The 27,333-nt window shown below is 44.5% G+C and overlaps 1 protein-coding gene across 1 annotated transcript; it reads right to left on the bottom strand.

Annotated features, from left to right (window-relative positions):
• Positions 1-5,329: 5,329 nt before the first annotated feature.
• Positions 5,330-6,869, bottom strand: LOC125520844 (AT-hook motif nuclear-localized protein 25-like). The gene has a single exon (XM_048685876.1). The coding sequence runs from the start codon at positions 6,708-6,710 to the stop codon at positions 5,739-5,741; it is 972 nt and encodes a 323-aa protein (XP_048541833.1). The 5' UTR covers positions 6,711-6,869; the 3' UTR covers positions 5,330-5,738.
• Between the last annotated feature and the right edge of the window lie 20,464 nt (positions 6,870-27,333).

The raw sequence follows: 27,333 nt of genomic DNA, 5'->3' as shown, positions 1-27,333 counted from the left end.
ATAAATCTTTACCTCCGGACCATTCCGGAACTCCTCGTGATGTCCGGGATCTCATCCGAGACTCCAAACAACATTCGGTAACCACGTATATCTATTCCCTATAACCCTAGCGTCATCGAACCTTAAGTGTGTAGACCCTACGGGTTCGGGAGTCATGCAGACATGGCCGAGACAACTCTCCGGTCAATAACCAACAGCGGGATCTGGATACCCATGTTGGCTCCCACATGCTCCACGATGATCTCATCGGATGAACCACGATGTCAAGGACTTAATCAATCCCGTATATAATTCCCTTTGTCTAGCGGTACGATACTTGCCCGAGATTCGATCGTCGGTATTCCGATACCTTGTTCAATCTCGTTACTGGCAAGTCTCTTTACTCGTTCCGTAACACATCATCCCGTGATCAACTCCTTGGTCACATTGTGCACATTATGATGATGTCCTACCGAGTGGGCCCAGAGATACCTCTCCGTTTACACGGAGTGACAAATCCCAGTCTCGATTCGTGCCAACCCAACAGACACTTTCGGAGATACCTGTAGTGTACTTTTATAGCCACCCAGTTATGTTGTGACGTTTGGCACACCCAAAGCACTCCTACGGTATCCGGGAGTTGCACAATCTCATGGTCTAAGAAAATGATACTTGACATTAGAAAAGCTTTAGCATACGAACTACACGATCTTTGTGCTAGGCTTAGGATTGGGTCTTGTCCATCACATCATTCTCCTAATGATGTGATTCCGTTATCAACGACATCCAATGTCCATGGTCAGGAAACCATAACCATTTATTGATCAACGAGCTAGTCAACTAGAGGCTTACTAGGGACATGGTGTTGTCTATGTATCCACACATGTATCTGAGTTTCCTATCAATACAATTCTAGCATGGATAATAAAAAATTATCATGAACAAGGAAATATAATAATAACCAATTTATTATTGCCTCTAGGGCATATTTTCAACAAGCGCCTTGTTGTTGGGCGCTGCACAAAAGGGTCAGCAGTGTGAAATATTTTTTAAAACAGTTTAGTTTGTGAAATACTTTCGTTTTAAGATCAAATTTGCCAATTTTGCCTCTCGCGCACTACATCAGGGTCGTTGCGGGGGATACACATCAACTCCCCTAAATCTTCAGCGAGAGGAGGCTATCGTCTCGCTTAAAGCAAGAAATAGCTTTCGACTGAAGCAACTCGCAATCCATCAATTACAACCGCCTATGTGGCTACTCCGGTGTGTTGGGAAACATAATAGAAAACAAAAACATTCGTGCCTATGAATAAAACCCAGGACACACTATGACAATGCCCGATTCTGCACTAGTGGTGATTTTAGTGTGCTTCAATCTCGACGGGCCATCGTACGGTATCCTGCCTTTTTCTCTGTTGTTTTTAAGTGGAGGAGAAGAAAATGGGTTGACTCATTTCATACGACGGAGCAAGATTCCTTGAGAAAGCAAGAAATAGCTCTCGCGCACTACATCAGGGTCGTTGCGGGGGATACACATCAACTCCCCTAAATCTTCAGCGAGAGGAGGCTATCGTCTCGCTTAAAGCAAGAAATAGCTTTCGACTGAAGCAACTCGCAATCCTCAATTACAACCGCCTAAGTGGCTACTCCGGCGTGTTGGGAAACATGATAGAAAACAAAAACATTCATGCCTATGAATAAAACCTAGGACCAACTATGACAATGCCCGATTCTGCACTAGTGGTGATTTTAGTGTGCTTCAATCTCGACGGGCCATCGTACGGTAACCTGCCAGAATTTGAAGCACCAAGAAATTATGGGAGGTCATGACTATTTGTGTGATCATGCACACCATGATCATAGAGGATGAACGTGAGGACAAAATCTTCGTCCAAGGGTTCCAATTTCAGGATGAAAATATTGTGACTGAGCATGGAGTACCCGCAACGTTTGCATCATTCACCCAATTTTATCATGAACTGCGTGATTGGACAACTAACATTCAACTTCAAAATGATTTGATTAAGCATACATGGACTCACCTTGGCAACCTATCGATGTGACAGCTCTTTTTCTTTTTTAATATATTTATGATTTTTTTATTTGGTTTGTAAACTACGAGATTTTTATTTGATTTAAAGTATGTGATTTAAACTTTGGGCAATGTTTAGATTTGTATGCAAAAAAAGTGCGTAAAAATATGGACGCATACTGGCCGCGCGGATGAAATGTATCGGTCGGTCAGGCACACTGGCCTGCAAACACATGGACGAGGCCGGACGCCGCCCCTATGGCCAACCCAAACAGACAAAAACCAGATCAAATCCGCGCCGTGCGTTGGAGTTGCCCTTACGCGCTCCCATAGTCGTGTCTTGGTTTCATATGAAATTCTTCCGTGACATTGGGGGGATATCATAGAAAACTAACATTCAAAGAAAAATCATGAAAATCACATTTGAAAATTTCTAAAAATAATTCTGGAAAAAATACGGGATGTTAGCGTGATGTTTTATTATCACGCAAAAATTTCAAATTGAAACACATTATGAGATGTCACCCGAACATGCCGTATATTATCGAGATTTTGTTGAAACTTAAAAAAAAATCATGCGGTTTTTATCGATTTTCACCGAACGTTGGTTTCATAGTATGATATTCTCCCTCGTGACGTTTGAGTCTGATGACCGAGAGCACACCTTTGACCAGAGAAGGAGGTGCGATGGCATCAAAAGTTGCAAAGCTGAACGAGTCCCAAAGCGGTGCTCTGCCCCCTCCTGCATCTCTCCCGATGAACACGAAACAGCACCGAGCACGAACAAAATTTCCAGGATCGCACTGCTCGGGAGAAGAGCGGCAGAAGCAGCAGATCGCTAGAATCTTTACCCCTCCCGCAGCAACAGTAAATGGTACGCCCTCTCTCTCTTTCCCTCTGCACAGCCATAACCGCATGTATAGCCTTTGGCTCTATCTGAACAACCGCAGCAGCGATCGCAGCCACGCATGCACTGCCAAGAAATAAAGGAGGAGATCGACTGAAACAGCCACCGAGCCCATCTTTTCTCTCGAGGATATGCTCGAGAAGGACCAAGGATTTGGGCGCAGTCAAACATACCTTTCGTCGAATGCCAGATGACAAAAACATGTGATGTTGGTACCATGAAGTACTCCTCCAAATTTGATTACTTCAAATTTGATTAATATCGATTTCATTTGAAGAAATACTAGATGGACCAATGCATTTAGAAATACATTACTTGTACACTATTTGATTTAGGCTCCCGCTGGCTGGCATAGTTTCGTGGCTGGAGCTCGTGCCACGCCGGGCTGCCAAAAGGATCTAGGAGACCTCAACCTGGCATTACTGACGGACAAAACAGAGGACTAGGGACATAACTGTAGTTACTTCTTTTTCTACAGGGGAGGCTAGATTGCAAAGTGGAGTAGGCTCGTACGACTAGCACGCTGTAGAAAATCGTACTAATCCTGAAATTGTCGCAGACCCTAAACTAGGGTTCAAAATCCTCACCCGATCACTCCTTAATCCAGAGTCGACACTGGCAAAATTGAACAGAAGCAGGCAATTGCCCATGTCATGAGGCCAACTCCACCGCACGACCTCAAACGGACGTCCGGTTTGCCCGAATTTTGTTCATTTGGGGCGGCAATGGATTCACCCATGTCCGCGTCTGTCCAATGGGTCGCGGATGCGCCCAGCGCGCGGCTGCACCCTAAATCTTGTCCGTATTAGACGTGTTTAAAGAAACATAAAAACTTAATAAAATGACTTTAAAAAATAAATAAACGCAGTTTAAAAAACTTAAAACTTAAGTTACGGTTCATGGCCACAAAACGGCCCAGTTTCACGTTTAACTTGACATGATTAAATATAAAAAGGAAAATAATAAAGGGCCGCAGCTAGCGCCCTCCTGCCCGTGCCCATCGATGCCGTCGCCGTCTTCAGTGGCCGCCGACGTCGTCGTCGTCGCTGACGAGGTCCATGTAGGCCGGCGGCGTCCAGAGGTGGGCCGACGGTGCGTGGTAGACGGGGGCGGGCTGGACGGCGGGAGGTGCCTACACGACCTCCTCCCGTGGCGACGCCTCCCGCTCCGGTGACCGCGGCGGAGTGGCGCACCAGTTGACGCCCACGGCGGCGGCCATCTCCGGTGCAGTGCAGGACCAGACCCACCCCTGGCCCACCAGACCCGGATGGAACGCGGCCACCGGCTCCTCCTCCATTGCCTCCTCCGCGGCTACCATCTCCAGCTCGGGGATGGCTACCTCGCCGGCGGCGGAGCGGGCCATCATCTCCTTCAGGCCCTCCCATTGCCGCTCATCGTGCGTGTACATAGAGTCCTCCATCACACGCGCCATGAGACGGGCCTCCTCTTCCTCTGTCATGCGAGGAGGTGGTGGTGGAGATGGCGACGGCGACGGCGACGGCGGGGCGTACCTGTCGTCGTAGTACAGGTCATCGGGAAGGAGGCGGCAGCGGCGCTCGATCTCTTCACGGCGCGCACGACCTCTCGCCGGGATCGGCACACGATTGGCGGACAGGTGCCAGTTGTTGGGGAGGTGGACGTCGCTCCAGGGAAGCGGCGTCCTCGTCTCCCAATAACGGCGGCACACCGACGCGCGAATGTAGTGCCGGTCGCGCTCGCCGGCGAACGTGGGGGCGATGGAGAAAGCGGGCGGCGCGGGGGGGCCGGCGTGCTGGTGATGTGGCCTCCTTCACGGAGCCGGCACGGCGCCCCGACGAGGAGCCGGCCTCGCGGTCGTGCTTCCCCTTACGGTTCCAGAAGCCCATGGCTTCGAGATGGCCGGCCGGCGAGCTCGAGGACAAGGAAAGGCTAGGGTTTAGCGTTGTCGGGTTTCGAGGAGGCCGCGGGATGGAGTGAGGCAGTGTGGACGACGACCGGTCCACGGGTTCCTCATTTAAGAAGGACGGCGACCTTCCACTGGGCCGATGACAGGTGAGACCGGCCACCCGTGCGCATTGATGTTGGCGGATGGAAGGTAGGTGGCCGCCCCGCCAGGCGGACGAGTGGCGCGTCCGTTCGGTATCCGTGGCGATCCAAACCCGACACAAAGATACGCTCGAAATGGATCGGCCCGGACACAAAACGGATCAGATGAATCTGGGCCGTCACGCGCTGGGCTGCCTCGTTTGTCTGTTTTACCCAAACGGATGGGACCGGACAGAATGAGGTCGCACGGTGGAGTTGTCCTGATCAAGTGACACATGCATTGGAAAACAAAGACCGGAAGACACCTTGCGTTGCGTGATCACCATGCTTTCATTTTTGTTAAATTGTTGTGGGAGGGGTAGTACTAGTAGAAGGTCGAACTGAGAATTAAAGTAAGAGTAAGAAGCATCATTGCATAGAAAAGTTGCTGTAAAAAGGCCACGGATTCGTGATGAAAAATATTACAGGATGAAACCGGAAGAAAGAACGGGACATCGACGTAACCTTTTCATTCTTCCGGATTCTTGTTGAACTATCCAAAATAAATTCTTGCGACGCTGAGATTTTTCCGACATGAGCACTAAAAGTCTAAAAAACTAGTCCACAAAATGTCTTCACCCATAATTTTACATGCATTGCATACTCCACAAATCGCCTCAAGTGCAAAGCCTGCAACACGTACCGTAGACAAAATGCTTTCCCACGGTGATCGATTGCAGTTTCTTCGGATCTCCTAGTAATTCTGATGCGACGCCATTGCTAAAGAACGACCTTGCTTGAAGATGGTCGAAGCAATCATGGCCTGACGCCGCTCCAGCTCCCCAAGTTGTCTCCGGGTCCGGGCAAGTGGTAGCTCCCAACATTCCCTTCAAGATTGCACAACGGCAAGCCAAGCCCACCGGCCTCGCCTCCGGTCACCTCCGACGACTGCGACGCCGCGGGCTGCTGCGGTAAGGCGCCGGGGGACTGCGCTGCTGCGGCTGCTCCCTGCGCCTCTGTGGCTGCGGTGGCCGTGCCGGCCTCCTCTGCCTCCCCCTCCAGCGGTAGGCGCTCGTAGACGGCATTGGCGAACGACGCGGCCATGAGGAACACGGGCCCCGCGGCGACGAGCTGGCCGACCACGCTGCCGCCGACGACCTGCCCCTGCCAGCCGGCGAGGTACACGGCGAGGCTGCTGGCAGCCGGGGGTGCCGGCGGCGGCAGCACCGTGCCCGTCAGCGACAGGATCTCGAACTGCCCCTGCAGGGTGGCAACGAGGCCGCCAGGCGACGACGACGACGGCGCGCCGGGCTGACGAAGCGCGACGTTGGTGACGACCCCGGCGCCGCTGAGCACGCAGACGCCGCGCCGGCGGCGGCGCGCGTACTCGGCTAGGCACTCGACGATGTCGGCGCCGTCGGCGACCTCGAGGATGTGGGAGTGGAACGCGTTGGGGCTGTCCCACATCACGATGATGGGCGGCTTGGGCTTGTTCTTGGACCCCGGCGGCCTCCCCCGCGGGCGCCGCATCGGCCGCGCGGGCCCCCCGCCGCCGTCCGCCAGCACCATGGCCGATGAGGAGGGCTGCTGCTGGTCGGCGCCGCCCCCGTGTTGCCCGGCCCCGGCGCCGGAGGCGGGGCTCCTGACCGGCGACGCCATGGAGTGATGCTCCGCCTTGACATGCGCGATGGGGGAGAACGGCGTCGACTGCTGCTGCTGCGCGAGGAGGAGGTCGAGGTAGTGCGACGCGCCCCGGGGCTCGCCGGCGCCAGGGTCCATCCCGGCCATGGCGCTCCCATCGGCGCGCTCCCACCCGTTGCTCGCCGCCAGCTTCTTGATCTCTTGAGCCTCCGCCTGGTATTTCTGGCCAGCGCGGCGCGACGCCGCACAAGCAAAAGCGATAGTGTACCGTGGCCGTAGGCGGTGGAGTTTGGAGCCGAGACAGTGGCACCGATGAGGACATATTCAGCGCTAGACCAGGGCATTGACCGGGCGGGCAGGGCCGGGTTTCAGGCCAGGCCTTGCAAAGGCCGACAACAAAATGCCAAGCCCAGCCCGTAGCCATGGAAATGGCTATTTTGGTAATACAAATTAATAAAAAAAAATCAGGATTAAATCATGTAACTTTATTCAAGCATGAAAACCATTAAGGTGATTCTAGAAAAAACCATTAAGGCAAAATGCTTTGGATCGAAGATCCAAAAAAGAAAAAACTACTAGCTCTGTTCACTAATGTAAGATGGTTTGTCAAATGTCTTACATTAGTGAATAGAGCGTGTACAAAATAATTTCTCAAATTAGAAATTACAATAAAATCTCCTGCATGCATCTTCTTGGAAATAATTTTTGGAATACAAAATCTCCTGCCTTCAACAAAGACACTGCAATTAAACTAGAGTATTAACATAGTCGCTTGTACACGAACTTGATTATTGACAAAAGTACCAGAAAGCCCCTGATTCGCCCCAAAAAGATGGAAAATCATGAACAGTAAACATATTTGGTTGAGGATGAGCCCTTGAAAGTGCAGCCTGTAGATTGTTAAGGGATTGGCTAGGGGTAAGTCGACTAAAAATTCTATTTGGGCAGTCGACTTGTCGAGATTGCTTCTTCAACCTCCAGCTCTCGCCTTCTTCTTCTTCCCCAACTATTGAATGTACCATCGGCTGGATCACTACCACCCGTGGCCAGTGGCGCTCCCGCGTCGGCCTTGTCACCCCACCCTTCCCTCAATCTCCTCCCCCCGTCATGCTACCGTCGTGCCCGACGAAGAGAATTAGGTTAAAGTTTCGGCCATGGCTATTTTCTCTCTCTTTTAAGTACCTAATTGCCTATTTTTATGTAAAACCCTCCTAAATCATGCCGGCTAGGTTTTTTTAGGCTCTTAGGTCGGCTACAACTAGAAAGTGAGGCTCAAGCCCAGCTCTAACATGGAGCTTTTGGGCCGGCATTGGTTTATTCAACGCTATCAAGGGCCGCTGTCATTCCTTCCTAAGGAAAATTACAAATCATAATTAATTTTTGAGTTGTTGATTGTTTTTCAAGATAGAGGCAAATCAATATCAGATGTATTAGTCGCTATTTGAAATGTAAACTTTAAATTTCATTGACAGATCTAAGTGGTATGTGGAGAAGATTCTCAAAGAAAAAAAGTGGTATGTGGGGTTTCGTTTTGACTGGGTTTGATATGAATATGGGTATCAGGGGTTTGGACTGAAGGAAATATGCCCTAGAGGCAATAATAAAGTTGTTATTTTATATTTCCTTGTTCATGATAAAGGTTTATTATTCATACTAGAATTGTATTGATCGGAAACCTAGATACATGTGTGAATACATAAACAAACACCGTGTCCCTAGTGAGCCCCTACTTGACTAGCTCGTTGATCAAAGATGGTTAAGGTTTCCTAACCATGGACATGAATTGTCATTTGATAACGGGATCACATCATTAGGAGAATGATGTGATGGACAAGACCCATCCGTTAGCTTAGCATAATGATCGTTCAGTTTTATTGATATTGCTTTTTTCATGTCAAATACATATTCCTTTGACTATGAGATTATGCAACTTCCGGATACCAGAGGAATGCCTTATGTGCTATCAAACGTCACAACGTAACTGGGTGATTATAAAGATGCTCTACAGGTATCTCCGAAGGTGTTTGTTGAGTTGGCATAGATCGAGATTAGGATTTGTCACTTCGAGTATCAGAGAGGTATCTTTGGGCCCTCTCGGTAATACACATCATAAGCCTGCAAGAAAATGACTAAGGAGTTAGTCACGAGGTGATGTATTACGGAACGAGTAAATAAACTTGCAGGTAACGAGATTGAACTAGATATGAAGATACCGACGGTCGAATCTCGGGCAAGTAACATATCGATGGACAAAGGGAATTACGTATGTTGTCATAACGGTTCGACCGATAAAGATCATCGTAGAATATTTAGGAGCCAATATCGGCATCCAGGTTTAGGTATTGGTTATTGACCGGAGAGGTGTCTTGGTCATGTCTACATAGTTCTCAAACCCGTAGGGTCCGCACGCTTAACGTTCGATGACGATATAGTATTATATGAGTTATGTGATTTGGTGACCGAATATTGTTCGGAGTACCATATGAGATCACGGACATGATGAGGAGTCTCGAAATGGTCGAGAGGTAAAGATTGATATATAGGACGATGGTATTTGTGAAGAAAATATGCCCTAGAGGCAATAATAATGTTATTATTTTATTTCCTTATATCATGATAAATGTTTATTATTCATGCTAGAATTGTATTATCCGGAAACATAATACTTGTGTGAATACATAGACAAACCAAACGTCACCAGTATGCCTCTACTTGACTAGCTCATTAATCAAAGATGGTTATGTTTCCTAACCATAGACATGTGTTGTCATTTGATTAACGGGATCACATTATTAGGAGAATGATGTGATTGACATGACCCATTCCATTAGCTTAGCACCCGATCGTTTAGTATGTTGCTATTGCTTTCTTCATGACTTATACATGTTCCTATGACTATGAGATTATGCAACTCCCGTTTGCCATAGGAACACTTTGTGTGCTACCAAACGTCACAACGTAACTGGGTGATTATAAAGGAGCTCTACAGGTGTCTCCAAAGGTACATGTTGGGTTGGTGTATTTCGAGATTAGGATTTGTCACTCCAATTGTCGGAGAGGTATCTCTGGGCCCTCTCGGTAATGCACATCACATAAGCCTTGCAAGCATTTCAACTAATGAGTTAGTTGCGAGATGATGTATTACGGAACGAGTAAAGAGACTTGCCGGCAACGAGATTGAACTAGATATTGGATACCGACGATCGAATCTCGGGCAAGTAAAATACCGATGACAAAGGGAACAACGTATGTTGTTATGCGGTCTGACCGATAAAGATCTTCGTAGAATACGTAGGAGCCAATATGAGCATCCAGGTTCCGCTATTGGTTATTGACCAGAGACGTGTCTCGGTCATGTCTACATTGTTCTCGAACCCGTAGGGTCCGCACGCTTAAGGTTTCGATGACAGTTATATTATGAGTTTATGATTTTTGATGTACCGAAGTTAGTTCGGAGTCCCGGATGTGATCACGGACATAACGAGGAGTCTCGAAATGGTCGAGACATAAAGATTGATATATTAGACGGCTATATTCGGACACCGGAAGTGTTCCGGGTGATTTCGGAGAAAACTGGAGAGCCGGAGGGTTACGGGAACCCTACCGGGAGAAGTAATGGGCCATATGGGCCTTAGTGGAGAGAGAGAGGGGCAGCCAGGGTGGGCCACGCGCCTGCTCCCCCCTGGTCCGAATTGGACTAGGAGAGGGGGGGGCGCCCCCCTTTCCTTCTCCCTCCCCACTTCCTTCCCCCCCCTAGGAGTCCTACTCCTACTAGGAGGAGGACTCCTCCTGGCGCGCCAATAGGGGCCGGCCGCCCTCCTCCCCTTGCTCCTTTATATACGGGGGCAGGGGGCACCCCTAGACACACAAGTTGATCCATGTGATCATATTCTTAGCCGTGTGTGGTGCCCCCTTCCACCATAATCCTCGATAATATTGTAGCGCTGCTTAGGCGAAGCCCTACGACGGTAGTACATCAAGATCGTCACCACGCCGTCGTGCTGACGGAACTCTACCCCGACACTTTGCTGGATCGGAGTCCGGGGATCGTCATCGAGCTGAACGTGTGCTAAAACTCGGAGGTGCCGTAGTTTCGGTGCTTGATCGGTCGGGCCGTGAAGACGTACGACTACATCAACCACGTTGTGCTAACGCTTCCGCTGTCGGTCTACAAGGGTACGTAGATCACACTCTCCCCTCTCGTTGCTATGCATCACCATGATCTTGCGTGTGCGTAGGAAAATTTTGAAATTACTACGTTCCCCAACAGTGGCATCCGAGCCTAGGTTTTATGTGTTGATGTTATATGCACGAGTAGAACACAAGTGAGTTGTGGGCGATATAAGTCATACTTCTTACGAGCATGTCATACTTTGGTTCGGCGGTATTGTTGGACGAAGCGGTCCGGACCGACATTACGCGTACGCTTACGCGAGACCGGTTCTCCCGACGTGCTTTGCACAAAGGTGGCTAGCGGGTGACAGTTTCTCCAAGTTTAGTTGAACCGAGTGTGGCTACGCCCGGTCCTTGCGAAGGTTAAAACAACACCAACTTGACAAACTATCGTTGTGGTTTTGATGCGTAGGTAAGATTGGTTCTTGCTTAAGCCCGTAGCAGCCACGTAAAACTTGCAACAACAAAGTAGAGGACGTCTAACTTGTTTTTGTAGGGCATGTTGTGATGTGATATGGTCAAGACATGATGCTAAATTTTATTGTATGAGATGATCATGTTTTGTAACCAAGTTATCGGCAACTGGCAGGAGCCATATGGTTGTCGCTTTATTGTATGCAATGCAATTGCGATGTAATGCTTTACTTTATCACTAAGCGGTAGCGATTGTCGTGGAAGCATAAGATTGGCGAGACGACAACGAGGCTACGATGGTGATCAAGGTGTCGCGCCGGTGACGATGGTGATCACGATGGTGCTTCGAAGATGGAGATCACAAGCACAAGATGATGATGACCATATCATATCACTTATATTGATTGCATGTGATGCTTATCTTTTATGCATCTTATCTTGCTTTGATTGACGGTAGCATTTTAAGATGATCTCTCACTAATTATCAAGAAGTGTTCTCCCTGAGTATGCACCGTTGCGAAAGTTCTTCGTGCTGAGACACCACGTGATGATCGGGTGTGATAGGCTCTACGTTCAAATACAACGGGTGCAAAACAGTTGCACACGCAGAATACTCAGGTTATACTTGACGAGCCAAGCATATACAGATATGGCCTCGTAACATGGAGACCGAAAGGTCGAGCGTGAATCATATAGTAGATATGATCAACATAGCGATGTTCACCAATTAAACTACTCCATCTCACGTGATGATCGGACATGGTTTAGTTGATTTGGATCACGTAATCACTTAGAGGATTAGAGGGATGTCTATCTAAGTGGGAGTTCTTTAGTAATATGATTAATTGAACCTAAATTTATCATGAACTTAGTACCTGATAGTATCTTGCTTGTTTATGTTTGATTGTAGATAGATGGCTCGTGCTGTTGTTCCGTTGAATTTTAATGCGTTCCTTGAGAAAGCAAAGTTGAAAGATGATGGTAGCAATTACAGGACTGGGTCCGTAACTTGAGGATTATCCTCATTGCTGCACAGAAGAATTACGTCCTGGAAGCACCGCTGGGTGCCAGGCCTGCTGCTGGAGCAACACCAGATGTTATGAACGTCTGGCAGAGCAAAGCTGATGACTACTCGATAGTTCAGTGTGCCATGCTTTACGGCTTAGAATCGGGACTTCAAAAACGTTTTGAACGTCATGGAGCATATGAGATGTTTCAGGAGTTGAAGTTAATATTTCAAGCAAATGCCCGGATTGAGAGATATGAAGTCTCCAATAAGTTCTATAGCTGCAAGATGGAAGAGAACAGTTCTGTCAGTGAGCATATACTCAAAATGTTTGGGTATAATAATCACTTGATTCAATTGGGAGTTAATCTTCCAGATGATTGCGTCATTGACAGAATTCTCCAATCAATGCCACCAAGCTACAAGAGCTTCGTGATGAACTATAATATGCAAGGGATGAACAAGACTATTCCCGAGCTCTTCGCAATGCTGAAAGCTGCGGAGGTAGAAATCAAAAAGGAGCATCAAGTGTTGATGGTTAACAAAACCACTAGTTTCAAGAAAAAGGGCAAAGGGAAGAAGAAGGGGAACTTCAAGAAGAACGGCAAGCAAGTTGCTGCTCAAGAGAAGAAACCCAAGTCTGGACCTAAGCCTGAAACTGAGTGCTTCTACTGCAAGCAGACTGGTCACTGGAAGCGGAACTGCCCAAAGTATTTGGAGGATAAGAAGGATGGCAAGGTGAACAAAGGTATATATGATATACATGTTATTGATGTGTACCTTACTAATGCTCGCAGTAGCACCTGGGTATTTGATACTGGTTCTGTTGCTAATATTTGCAACTCAAAACAGGGGCTACGGATTAAGCGAAGATTGGCTAAGGACGAGGTGACGATGCGCGTGGGAAACGGTTCCAAAGTCGATGTGATCGCGGTCGGCACGCTACCTCTACATCTACCTCCGGGATTAGTATTAGACCTAAATAATTGTTATTTGGTGCCAGCGTTAAGCATGAACATTATATCTGGATCTTGTTTATGTGATACGGTTATTCATTTAAGTAAGAGAATAATTGTTGTTCTGTTTATATGAGTAATATCTTTTGTGGTTACGCACCCTTGAAAGTGGTTCTTTTGATCTCGATCGTAGTGATACACATATTCATAATGTTGAAGCCAAAAGATGCAGAGTTGATAATGATGGTGCAACTTATTTGTGGCATTGCCGTTTAGGTCATATTGGTGTAAAGCGCATGAAGAAACTCCATACTGATGGACTTTTGGAACCACTTGATTATGAATCACTTGGTACTTGCGAACCATGCCTCATGGGCAAGATGACTAAGACTCTGTTCTTCGGTACTATGGAGCGAGCAATAGATTTGTTGGAAATCATACATACTGATGTATGTGGTCCGATGAATATTGAGGCTCGTGGCGGGTATCGTTATTTTCTGATCTTCATAGATGATTTGAGCAGATATGGTATATCTAGTTGATGATACATAAGTCTGAAACATTTGAAATGTTCAAAGAATTTCAGAGTGAAGTGGAAAATCATCGTAACAAGAAAATAAAGTTTCTACATCTGATCGTGGAGGAGAGTATTTGAGTTACGAGTTTGGTGTTCATTTGAAAAATTGTGGAATAGTTTCGCTACTCATGCCACCTGGAACACCACAGTGTAATGGTGTGTCCGAACGTCGTAATCGTACTTTATTAGATATGGTGCGATCTATGATGTCTCTTACTGATTTACCGCTATCGTTTTGGGGTTATGCTTTAGAGACGGCTGCATTCACGTTAAATGGGCACCATCAAAATCCGTTGAGACGACGCCGTATGAACTATGGTTTGGCAAGAAACCTAAGTTGTCGTTTCTTAAAGTTTGGGGTTGCGATGCTTATGTGAAAAAGTTTCATCCTGATAAGCTCGAACTCAAATCGGAGAAGTGTGTCTTCATAGGATATCCAAAGGAAACTATTGGATACACCTTCTATCACAGATCCGAAGGCAAGACTTTTGTTGCTAAATTCGGAAACTTTCTTGAGAAGGAGTTTCTCTCGAAAGAAGTGAGTGGGAGGAAAGTAGAACTTGATGAGGTAATTGTACCTTCTCCCTTGTTGGAAAGTAGTTCATCACAGAAATCTGTTCTGTGACACTACACCAATAAGTGAGGAAGTTAATGATAATGATCATGAAACTTCAGAACAAGATACTACTGAACCTCGTAGATCAACCAGAGTAAGATCCGCACCAGAGTGGTACGGTAATCCAGTTCTGGAAGTCATGCTACTAGATCATGATGAACCTATGAACTATGGAGAAGCGATGGTGAGCCCAGATTCCGCAAAGTGGTTTGAAGCCATGAAATCTGAGATGGGATCCATGTATGAGAACAAAGTATGGACTTTGGTTGACTTGCCCGATGATCGGCTAGCAATTGAGAATAAATGGATCTTCAAGAAGAAGATTGACGCTGATGGTAATGTTACTGTCTACAAAGCTCGACTTGTCGCGAAAGGTTTTCGACAAGTTCAAGGGGTTGACTATGATGAGACCTTCTCACCCGTAGCGATGCTTAAGTCTGTCCGAATCATGTTAGCAATTGCCGCATTTTATAATTATGAAATTTGGCAGATGGATGTAAAAACTGCATTCTGAATGGATTTCTGGAAGAAGAGTTGTATATGATGCAACCAGAAGGTTTTGTTGATCCAAAGGGAGCTAACAAAGTGTGCAAGCTCCAGCGATCCATTTATGGACTGGTGCAAGCCTCTCGGAGTTGGAATAAATGCTTTAATAGTGTGATCAAAGCATTTGGTTTTATACAAACTTTCGGAGAAGCCTGTATTTACAAGAAAGTGAGTGGGAGCTCTGTAGCATTTCTGATATTATATGTGGATGACATATTGCTAATTGGAAATGATATAGAATTTCTGGATAGCATAAAGGGATACATGAATAAGAGTTTTTCAATGAAAGACCTCGGTGAAGCTGCTTACATATTAGGCATTAAGATCTATAGAGATAGATCAAGACGCTTAATTGGACTTTCACAAAGCACATACCTTGACAAAATTTTGAAGAAATTCAAAATGGATCAAGCAAAGAAAGGGTTCTTGCCGGTGTTACAAGGTGTGAAATTGAGTAAGACTCAATGCCCGACCACTGCAGAAGATAGAGAGAAAATGAAAGATGTTCCCTATGCTTCAGCCATAGGCTCTATCATGTATGCAATGCTGTGTACCAGACCTGATGTGTGCCTTGCTATAAGTTTAACAGGGAGGTACCAAAGTAATCCAGGAGTGGATCACTGGACAGCGGTCAAGAACATCCTGAAATACCTGAAAAGGACATCCTGAAATACCTGAAAAGGACTAGGGATATGTTTCTCATATATGGAGGTGACAAAGAGCTCACCGTAAAAGGTTAGGTTGATGCAAGCTTTGACACTGATCCGGACGATTCTAAATCGCAAACCGGATACGTGTTTACATTAAATGGTGGAGCTGTCAGTTGGTGTAGTTCTAAACAAAGCGTCATAGCGGGATCTACATGTGAAGCGGAGTACATAGCTACTTCGGAAGCAGCAAATGAAGGAGTCTGGATGAAGGAGTTCATATCCGATCTAGGTGTCATACCTAGTGCATCGGGTCCAATGAAAATCTTTTGTGACAATACTGGTGCAATTGCCTTGGCAAAGGAATCCAGATTTCACAAAAGGACCAAACACATCAAGAAACGCTTCAATTCCATCCCGGATCTAGTCCAGGTGGGAGACATAGAGATTTGCAAGATACATACGGATCTGAATGTTGCAGACCCGTTGACTAAACCTCTTCCACGAGCAAAACATGATCAGCACCAAGGCTCCATGGGTGTTAGAATCATTACAGTGTAATCTAGATTATTGACTCTAGTGCAAGTGGGAGACTGAAGGAAATATGCCCTAGAGGCAATAATAAAGTTATTATTTATTTCCTTATATCATGATAAATGTTTATTATTCATGCTAGAATTGTATTATCCGGAAACATAATACTTGTGTGAATACATAGACAAACCAAACGTCACTAGTATGCCTCTACTTGACTAGCTCATTAATCAAAGATGGTTATGTTTCCTAACCATAGACATGTGTTGTCATTTGATTAATGGGATCACATTATTAGGAGAATGATCTGATTGACATGACCCATTCCATTAGCTTAGCACCCGATCATTTAGTATGTTGCTATTGCTTTCTTCATGACTTATACATGTTCCTATGACTATGAGATTATGCAACTCCCGTTTGCCGGAGGAACACTTTGTGTGCTACCAAACGTCACAACGTAACTGGGTGATTATAAAGGAGCTCTACAGGTGTCTCCAAAGGTACATGTTGGGTTGGCGTATTTCGAGATTAGGATTTGTCACTCCGATTGTCGGAGAGGTATCTCTGGGCCCTCTCGGTAATGCACATCACATAAGCCTTGCAAGCATTTCAACTAATGAGTTAGTTGCGAGATGATGTATTACGAAACGAGTAAAGAGACTTGCCGGTAACGAGATTGAACTAGGTATTGAGATACCGACGATCGAATCTCGGGCAAGTGAAATACCGATGACAAAGGGAACAACGTATGTTGTTATGCGGTCTGACCGATAAAGATCTTCGTAGAATATGTAGGAGCCAATATGAGCATCCAGGTTCCGCTATTGGTTATTGACTGGAGACGTGTCTCGGTCATGTCTACATTGTTCTCGAACCCGTAGGGTCCGCACGCTTAAGGTTTCGATGACAGTTATATTATGAGTTTATGAGTTTTGATGTACCGAAGTTAGTTCGGAGTCCCGGATGTGATCAAGGACATAACGAGGAGTCTCGAAATGGTCGAGACATAAAGATTAATATATTAGACGGCTATATTCGGACACCGGAAGTGTTCCGGGTGATTTCAGAGAAAACCGGAGAGCCGGAGGGTTACCGGAACCCTACCGGGAGAAGTAATGGGCCATATGGGCCTTAGTGGAGAGAGAGAGGGGCAGCCAGGGTGGGCCGCGCGCCTCCTCCCCCCTGGTCTGAATTGGACTAGGAGAGGGGGGGCGGCGCCCCCCTTTCCTTCTCCCTCCCCACTTCCTTCCGAATTAGGAGAGGGGGTCCGAATTGGACTCCTACTAGGAGGAGGACTCCTCCTGGCGCGCCAATAGGGGCTGACCGGCCTCCTCCCCTTGCTCCTTTATATACGGGGGCAGGGGGCACCCCTAGACACACAAGTTGATCCATGTGATCATATTCTTAGCCGTGTGTGGTGCCCCCTTCCACCATAATCCTCGATAATATTGTAGCGGTGCTTAGGCGAAGCCCTGCGACGGTAGTACATCAAGATCGTCACCACGCCGTCGTGCTGACGGAAGTCTACCCCGACACTTTGCTGGATCGGAGTCCGGGGATCTTCGTCGAGCTGAACATGTGCTAAAACTCGGAGGTGCCGTAGTTTCGGTGCTTGATCGGTCGGGCCGTGAAGACGTACGGCTACATCAACCGCGTTGTGCTAACGCTTCCGCTGTCGGTCTACAAGGGTACGTAGATCACACTCTCCCCTCTCGTTGCTATGCATCACCATGATCTTGCGTGTGCGTTGGAAAATTTTGAAATTACTACATTGCCCAACAATTTGGACACCGGAAGTGTTTCCGAGGGTACCAGGTACTTATCGGGTCACCGGAAAGGAGTTTCGGGCACCCCCGGCAAAGATATGGGCCTTATGGGCCAAGTGAGGGAACACACCAGCCATGGTGCGCCCCTATAGAGGCCAGCCCTATGAGGAGGAGAAGGAAAGAGGGGAGGGCAAGGAAAGTGTGGATTAGGATTCCTACTTCCTTCCCTCTCCCCTCTCTTTCCTTCCACCTCTGTTATATATGGTAGGGGGGCGGGTTGGGAGGGACTCCAAGTAGGATTCCTCCTACTTGCATGCCTTCTATGGCTGCTCCTCCCTCCCTCCCACCTATATATATATGAGGTGGGGGCGCCTAGCACATAAAAGACAATTTCCTAGCCGTGTGCGGCGCCCCCCACCACCGTTTACACCCTCAGTCATATCTTCGTAGTGCTTAGGCAAAGCCCTGCGAGGAGCACTTCACCATCACTGTCACCATGCCATCGTGCTGACGAAACTCATCTACTACCTTAACGTCTTGCTGGATCAAGAAGGCGGGGGACGTCGCCGAGCTGAATGTGTGCAGAACTCGGAGGTGTCGTGCGTTCGGTACTTGATCGGTCGGAGCTAGAAGAAGTTTGACTGCATCGACCGCGTTGTCAAATGCTTCCGCTTACGGTCTACAAGGGTACGTAGACACGCCCTCCCCCTCATTGCTATGCATCTCCATGGATAGATCATTACATGTGCGTAGGAATTTTTTTGTTTTCCATGCAACGTTTCCCAATAGTGGCATCAGAGCCAGGTCTATGCGTAGATGATATGCACGTGTAGAACACGAAGAGTTGTGGGTGGTGATAGTTGATACGTCTCCAACGTATCTATAATTTTTTATTGTTCCATGCTATATTATATTCTGTTTTGGGCATCATTGGGCTTTATTATACACTTTTATATTATTTTTGGGACTAACCTATTAACCGTAGGCCCAGCCCAGAATTGTTGTTTTTTTTTGCCTATTTTAGGGTTTCGCAGAAAAAATATATCAAACGGAGTCCAAACAGAATGAAACCTTCGGGAACGTGATTTTCGGAATGAACATGATCCAGAGGACTTGGACCTTACGTCAAGACATCAACCAGGAGGCCACGAGGTAGTGGGGCACGCCTACCCCCCAGGCGCACCATCCACCCTCGTGGGCCCCCTGTTGCTCCACCGACGTACTCCTTCCTCCTATATATACCTATGTATCCCCAAACAACCAGATACGGAGCCAAAACCCTAATTCCACCGCTGTAACTTTCTGTATCCACGAGATCCCATCTTAGGGCCTGTTCCGGAGCTCTGCCGGAGGGGGCATCGATCACGGAGGGCTTCTACATCAACACCATAGCCTTTCTGATGAAGTGTGAGTAGTTTACTTCAGACCTACGGGTCCATAGTTAGTAGCTATATGGCTTCTTCTCTCTTTTTGGATCTCAATACAATGTTATCCCCCTCTCTTGTGGAGATCTATTCGATGTAATCTTTTTTCTGCGGTGTGTTTGTTGAGATCGATGAATTGTGGGTTTATGATCAAGTCTATCTATGAATAATATTTGGATCTTCTCTGAATTGTTTTATGTATTCCGAAAATCACGTTCCTGAAGGTTTCATTCCGTTTGGACTCCGTTTGATATTCCTTTTCTTCGAAACCCTAAAACAGGCAAAAAACAGCGATTCTAGGCTGGGCCTCCAGTTAATAGGTTAGTCCCAAAATTAATATAAAAGTGGATAATAAAGCCCAATAATGTCCAAAACAGTAGATAATATAGCATGGAGCAATCAAAAATTATAGATACGTTGGAGACGTATCAAGCATCCCCAAGCTTAATTCCTGCTTGTCCTCGAGTAGGTAAATGATAAAAACAGAATTTTTGATGCGGAGTGCTACTTGGCATAATTTTAATGTAATTCTTCTTAATTGTGGTATGAATACTCAGATCTGAAAGATTCAAGACAAAAGTTCATATTGACATAAAAATAATAATACTTCAAGCATACTAACAAAGCAATTATGTCTTCTCAAAATAACATGGCTAAAGAAAGCTATCCCAACAAAATCATATAGTCTGGCTATGCTCTATATTCACCACACAAAATATTTAAATCATGCACAACCCGATGACAAGCCAAGCAATTGTTTCATACTTTTGAAATTCTCAAAAAAAATCAATTTTCACGCAATACATGAGCGTGAGCCATGGATATAGCACTATAGGTGGAATAGAGTGGTGGTTGTGGAGATGACAAAAAGGGAGAAGATAGTCTCACATCAACTAGGCGTATCATCGGGCTATGGAGATGCCCATCAATAGATATCAATGTGAGTGAGTAGGGATTGCCATGCAACGGATGCACTAGAGCTATAAGTATATGAAAGCTCAAAAAGAAACTAAGTGGGTGTGCATCCAACTTGCTTGCTCATGAAGACCTAGGGCATTTTGAGGAAGCCCATCATTGGAATATACAAGCCAAGTTATATAATGAAAAATTCCCACTAGTATATGAAAGTGACAACATGAGAGACTCTCTACTATGAAGATCATGGTGCTACTTTGAAGCACAAGTGTGGTAAAAGGATAGTAACATTGTCCCTTCTCTCTTTTTCTCTCATTTTTTTATTTTTTTATTTGGGCCTTTTCTCTTTTTATGGCCTCTTTTCTTTCTCTTTTTTTATTTGGGCTTCTTTGGCCTCTTTTATTTATTTTTCGTCCGGAGTCTCATCCCGACTTGTGGGGGAATCATAGTCTCCATCATCCTTTCCTCACTGGGACAATGCTCTAATAATGATGATCATCACACTTTTATTTTTCTTACAACTCAACAATTACAACTCGATACTCAGAACAAAATATGACTCTATATGAATGCCTCCGGCGGTGTACCGGGATATGCAATGATGCATGAGTGACATGTATGAAAGAATTATGAATGGTGGCTTTGCCACAAATACGATGTCAACTACATGATCATGCTAAGCAATATGACAATGATGGAGTGTGTCATAAACGGAACAGTGGAAAGTTGCATGGCAATATATCTCGGAATGGCTATGGAAATGCCATAATAGGTAGGTATGGTGGCTGTTTTGAGGAAGGTATATGGTGGGTGTATGATACCGGCGAAAGGTGCGCGGTATTAGTGAGGCTAGCAAAGGTGGAAGGGTGAGAGTGCGTATAATCCATGGACTCAACATTAGTCATAAAGAACTCATATACTTATTGCAAAAATCTACAAGTTATCAAAGCAAAGTATTACGCGCATGCTCCTAGGGGGATAGATTGGTAGGAAAAGACCATCGCTCGTCCCCGACCGCCACTCATAAGGAAGACAATCAATAAATAAATCATGCTCCGACTTCATCACATAACGGTTCACCATACGTGCATGCTACGTGAATCACAAACTTCAACACAAGTATTTCTCAAATTCACAACTACTCAACTAGCATGACTTTAATATCATCATCTCCATATCTCAAAACAATTATCAAGTATCAAACTTATCATAGTATTCAACACACTCATAAGAAAGTTTTATTATTAATCTTGCATAGCAAGCATATTAGGATTTTAAGCAAATTACCATGCTATTAAGACTCTCAAAATAATCTAAGTGAAGCATGAGAGATCAATAGTTTCTATAAAACAAATCCACCATTGTGCTCTAAAAGATATAAGTGAAGCACTAGAGCAAAATTATATAACTCAAAAGATATAAGCGAAGCACATAGAGTATTCTAACAAATTCCAAATCATATATGGCTCTCTCAAAAGGTGTGTACAGAAAGGATGATTGTGGTAAACTAACAAGAAAAGACTCAAATCATACAAGACGCTCCAAGCAAAACACATATCATGTGGTAAATAAAAATATAGCTCCAAGTAAAGTTACCGATAGAAGTAGACGAAAGAGGGGATGCCTTCCGGGGCATCCCCAAGCTTTGGCTTTTAGGTGTCCTTAGATTATCTTGGGGGTGCCATGGGCATCCCCAAGCTTAGGCTCTTGCCACTCCTTGTTCCATAATCCATCAAATCTTTACCCAAAACTTGAAAACTTCACAACACAAAACTTAAAGTAGAAAATCTCGTGAGCTCCGTTAGCGAAAGAAAACAAAAGACCACTTCAAGTTACTGTAATGAACTCATTATTTATTTATATGGGTGTTATACCTACTGTATTCCAACTTCTCTATGGTTTATAAACTATTTTACTAGCCATAGATTCATCAAAATAAGCAAACAACACACGAAAAACAGAATCTGTCAAAAACATAACAGTCTGTAGTAATCTGTAGCTAGTGCAAGATCTGAACCCCAAAAATTCTAAAATAAATTGCTGGACGTGAGGAATTTATCTATTAACCATCTGCAAAAATAATTAACTAAATATCACTTTCCAAATAAAAATGACAGCAGTTCTCGTGAGCGCTAAAGTTTCTGTTTTTTACAGCAAGTTCACCAAGACTTTCCCCAAGTCTTCCCAGCGGTTCTACTTGGAACAAACACTAATTAAACACAAAACACAACCAAAACAGAGGCTAGATAATTTATTTATTACTAAACAGGAGCAAAAAGCAAGGAATAAAAATAAAATTGGTTTGTCTCCCAACAAGCGCTATCGTTTAACGCCCCTAGCTAGGCATAACAAGCAAGAATAGATCTAGGTATTGCCATCTTTGGTAGGCAATCCATAAGTAGCTCTCATAATAGATTCATAAGGTAATTTAATTTTTCTTTCTTGGAAAGTGTTCCATGCCTTTCCTTAATGGAAATTGGAATCTAATATTTCCTTCCTTCATATCAATAATTGCACCAATCGTTCTAAGGAAAGGTCTACCAAGAATAATAGGACATGAAGGATTGCAATCTATGTCAAGAACGATAAAATCTCCGAGCACATAATTATTATCTGCAACAATAAGAACATCATTAATTCTTCCCATAGGTTTCTTAATAGTGGAATCCGCAAGGTGCAAGTTTAGAGAGCAATCATCAAAATCACGGAAACCTAACAAATCACACGAAGTCTTTGGAATCGTGGAAACACTAGCAGCCAAATCACATAAAGCATAGCATTCATGATCTTTAATTTTAATTTTAATAGTCGGTTCCCACTCATCATAAAGTTTTCTAGGGATTGAAACTTCCAATTCAAGTTTTTCTTCATAAGATTGCATCAAGGCATCAACGACATGTTTAGTAAATGCTTTATTTTGACTATAAGCGTGAGGAGAATTTAGCACGGATTGCAACAAGGAAATACAATCAATCAAAGAGCAATTTTCATAGTTAAATTCCTTGAAATCCATAATAGTGGGTTTAGCAACATCTAGGGTTTTAATTTCTTCAATCCCACTTTTATCAAATTTAGCATCAAGATCAAAAGATTCAGAATTCTTGGAACGCCTTCTAGGTAAAGGTGGATCATATTCAGTCCCATCATTATCAAGATTCATATTGAAAAACAAAGATTTAATAGGGGACACATCAATAACTTTTAGATATTCATCATTATTTTCATAGGAACTAGAAGAACACGCTTTTATAAAGGCGTCTTTCTTAGCACGCATCCTAGCGGTTCTTTCTTTGCACTCGTCAATGGAAATTCTCATGGATTTGAGAGACTAATTGTATCATGCTTAGGTGGAATAGATATAAGTTTCAAAGAATCAACATCAAGAGCAATTCTATCAACGTTCCTAGCCAAATCATCAATCTTAAGCCATTTTTCCTCAATCATAGCATTAAAATTCTTTTGCGAAGTAATAAATTCTTTAATATTAGATTCAAAATAAGAGGGCATCTTATTATAATTTCCATAAGAATTGTTGTAGAATTACCATAATTATTAGAGGGATTACTAGGATAAGGCCTAGGATTGAAATTTCCTCTATACGCGTTGTTACCAAAATTGTTCCTACCAACAACTTTCACATCCATAGATTCATTATTATTCTCAATCAAAGTAGACAAGGGCATATCATTAGGATTAGAAGAAACACTCTTATTAGCAAATAATTTCATAAGTTCATCCATCTTTCCACTCAAAACATTAATTTCTTCTATCGCATGCACCTTTTTATTAGTAGATCTTTCAGTATGCCATTGAGAATAATTAACCATAATATTATCTAGGTGTTTAGTAGCTTCTCCTAAAGTGATTTCCATAAAAGTGCCTCCCGTGGCTGAATCTAAAAGATTTCTAGAAGCAAAATTCAATCCGGCATAAAAGTTTTGTAGAATCATCCACAAATTTAAACCATGAGTGGGGCAATTACGTATCATTAATTTCTTTCTCTCCCAAGCTTGTGCAATATGTTCATGATCAAGTTGCTTAAAATTCATAATATCGTTTCTAAGAGAGATGATCTTAGCGGGAGGAAAATACTTAGATATAAAAGCATCTTTGCACTTATTCCATGAATCAATACTATTTTTAGGCAAAGACGAAAACCAAGCTTTAGCACGATCTCTAAGCGAAAAAGGAAATAGCTTCAATTTAACAATATCATTATCCACATCTTTCTTCTTTTGCATGTCACACAAATCAACGAAGCTATTTATATGGGTAGCGGCATCTTCACTAGGAAGGCCGGAGAACGGATCTTTCATAACAAGATTCAGCAAAGCAGCATTAATTTCACAAGATTCAGCATCGGTAAGAGGAGCAATCGGAGTGCTAATAAAATCATTGTTGTTGGTATTGGTGAAGTCACAAAATTTAGTATTATCTTGAGCCATCGTGACAAGCAAGTAAACTAACACACAAGCAAACAAAAAGCAAGCGAACAAAAAGAGGCAAATAGAGAGGGAGGATAGAGAGAGGGGGGGGGCAAATAAAACGGTAAGAGTGAAGTGGGGGGAGAGGAAAACGAGAGGCAAATGGCAAATAATGTAATGCGGGAGATAAGGGTATGTGATGGGTACTTGGTATGTTGACTTTTGCGTAGACCTCCCCGGCAACGGCGCCAGAAATCCTTCTTGCTACCTCTTTTAGCACTACGTTGGTTTTCCCCGAAGAGGAAGGAATGATGCAGCAAAGTAGCATAAGTATTTCCCTCAGTTTTTGAGAACCAAGGTATCAATCCAGTAGGAGGCTACGCGCGAGTCCCTTGCACCTGCACAAAACAAATAAATCCTCGCAACCAACGCAAATAGGGGTTGTCAATCCCTATAGTGCCACTTACGAGAGTGAGATCTGATAGATATTATAAGATAATATTTTTGGTATTTTTATGATAAAGATGCAAAGTAAAATAAAGGCAAAGTAAATAACTAAGTAGTAGGAGATTGATATGATAAATATAGACCCGGGGGCCATAGGTTTCACTAGTGGCTTCTCTCGAGAGCATAAGTATTCTACGGTGGGTGAACAAATTACTATTGAGAAATTGACAGAATTGAGCATAGTTATGAGAATATCTAGGTATGATCATGTATATAGGCATCACGTCTGAGACAAGTAGACCGACTCCTGCCTGCATCTACTACTATTACTCCACTCATCGACCGCTATCCAGCATGCATCTAGAGTATTAAGTTAAAAACAAAGTAACGCCTTAAGCCAAATGACATGATGTCGAGGGATAGACTCATGCAATATGAAGAAAACCCCACCTTCTTATCCTCGATGGCAACAATACAATACGTGCCTTGCTGCCCTTACTGTCACCGGGAAAGGACACCGCAAGATTGAACCCAAAGCTAAGCACTTCTCCCATTGCAAGAAAGATCAATCTAGTAGGCCAAACCAAACTGATAATTCGAAGAGACTTGCAAAGATAACCAATCATACATAAAAGAATTCAGAGAAGATTCAAATATTATTCGTAGATAGACTTGATCATAAACCCACAATTCATCGATCTCAACAAACACACCGCAAAAAGAAGATTACATCGAATAGATCTCCACAAGAGAGGGGGAGAACATTGTATTGAGATCCAAAAAGAGAGAAGAAGCCATCTAGCTAATAACTATGGACCCGTAGGTCTGAAGTAAACTACTCACACTTCATCGGAGAGGCTATGGTGTTGATGTAGAAGCCCTCCGTGATCGATGCCCCCTCCGGCGGAGCTCCGGAACAGGCCCCAAGATGGGATCTCGTGGATACAGAAAGTTACGGTGGTGGAATTAGGGTTTTGGCTCCGTATCTGATCGTTTGGGGGTACGTGGGTATATATAGGAGGAAGAAGTACGTCGGTGGAGCAACAGGGGGGCCCACGAGGGTGGAGGGCGCGCCTGGGGGGGGGGGGTAGGCGCGCCCCCCTACCTCATGGCCTCCTGTTACGTGGCTTGACGTAGGGTCCAAGTCTCCTGAGTTGTATTTTATGAGAAAATCACGTTCCCGAAGGTTTAATTTCGTTTGGACTCCGTTTGATATTCCTTTTCTGCGAAACCCTAAAACAGGCAAAAAACAACGATTCTGGGCTGGGCCTCTGGTTAATAAGTTAGTCCCAAAATTAATATAGAAGTGGATAATAAAGCCCAATAATGTCCAAAACAGTAGATAATATAGCATGGAGCAATCAAAAATTATAGATACGTTGGAGACGTATCATAGAGCATATGAGATGTTCCAGGGCCGTACCAGGGAAATTGGAGGCCCTGTGCATATCAAGATTAGGCCATATGTGTGAAAGAAAAACAATAATATTTTTTATCGACCACTGCAATTTTTCACAGGGAATTACACCAGTTGGAAGCATGTACAAACTCAAAGACCCGGCGATATTGGAGATGGGCACCTAAGGTGGCTTGGCTAAAATATTTCCAACGGTTATTTAGTGTGGTATTAGTGCTTGAGTTAAAACCTTGATTAACAAACAATTTGGGGCCCCTCCGATGCTGGGGGCCCTGTTCAGTCGCTCCTGTTGCACATGCGGGCATACGGCCTTGAGATGTTCCAGGAGCTGAAATTGGTATTTCAGACTCATGCCCGTGTCGAGAGGTACGAGATCTATGACAAGTACTTTGCCTACAAAATGGAGGAGAATAGCTCAGCCAGTGAGCATGTACTCAGAATGTCTGGGTACTACAATCGCTTGAATCAAGTGGGAGTTAATCTTCCAGATAAGATAGTGATTGACAGAGTTCTCTAGTCACTATCACCAAGCTACTAGAACTTCGTGATGAACTACAATATGCAAGGGATGACGAAAATGATTCCCGAGCTTTTCGCGATGCTGAAATCAGTGAAAGGTAGAAATCAAGAAAGAGCATCAAGTGTTGATGGTAAACAAGACCACTAGTTTCAAGAAAAAAGGGCAAGGGAAAGCAAAGGGAACTTCAAGAAGAATGGCAAGCAAGTTGCCTCTCCCATGAAGAAGCCCAAAACCGGACCCAAGCCTGAAACTGAGTGCCTCTACTGCAAAGGAAATGATCACTATAAGCGGAATTGCCCCAAATAATTGGCAAATAAGAAGGATGGCAAAGTGAACAAAGGTATATTTGATATACATGCCATTGATGTGTACCTTACTATTATTC

Source organism: Triticum urartu, chromosome 7 (genome assembly GCF_003073215.2).
Source record: "Triticum urartu cultivar G1812 chromosome 7, Tu2.1, whole genome shotgun sequence".
Taxonomy (NCBI): Eukaryota; Viridiplantae; Streptophyta; class Magnoliopsida; order Poales; family Poaceae; genus Triticum; species Triticum urartu.
The sequence above is the reverse complement of the archived record's forward strand: the minus strand, read 5'-3'. Positions and strand labels throughout refer to the sequence as shown.

Excerpts from the sequence above, each read along its gene's own strand:
- LOC125520844 (XM_048685876.1), bottom strand. The coding sequence starts at position 6,710 with ATGGCCGGGATGGACCCTGGCGCCGGCGAGCCCCGGGGCGCGTCGCAC.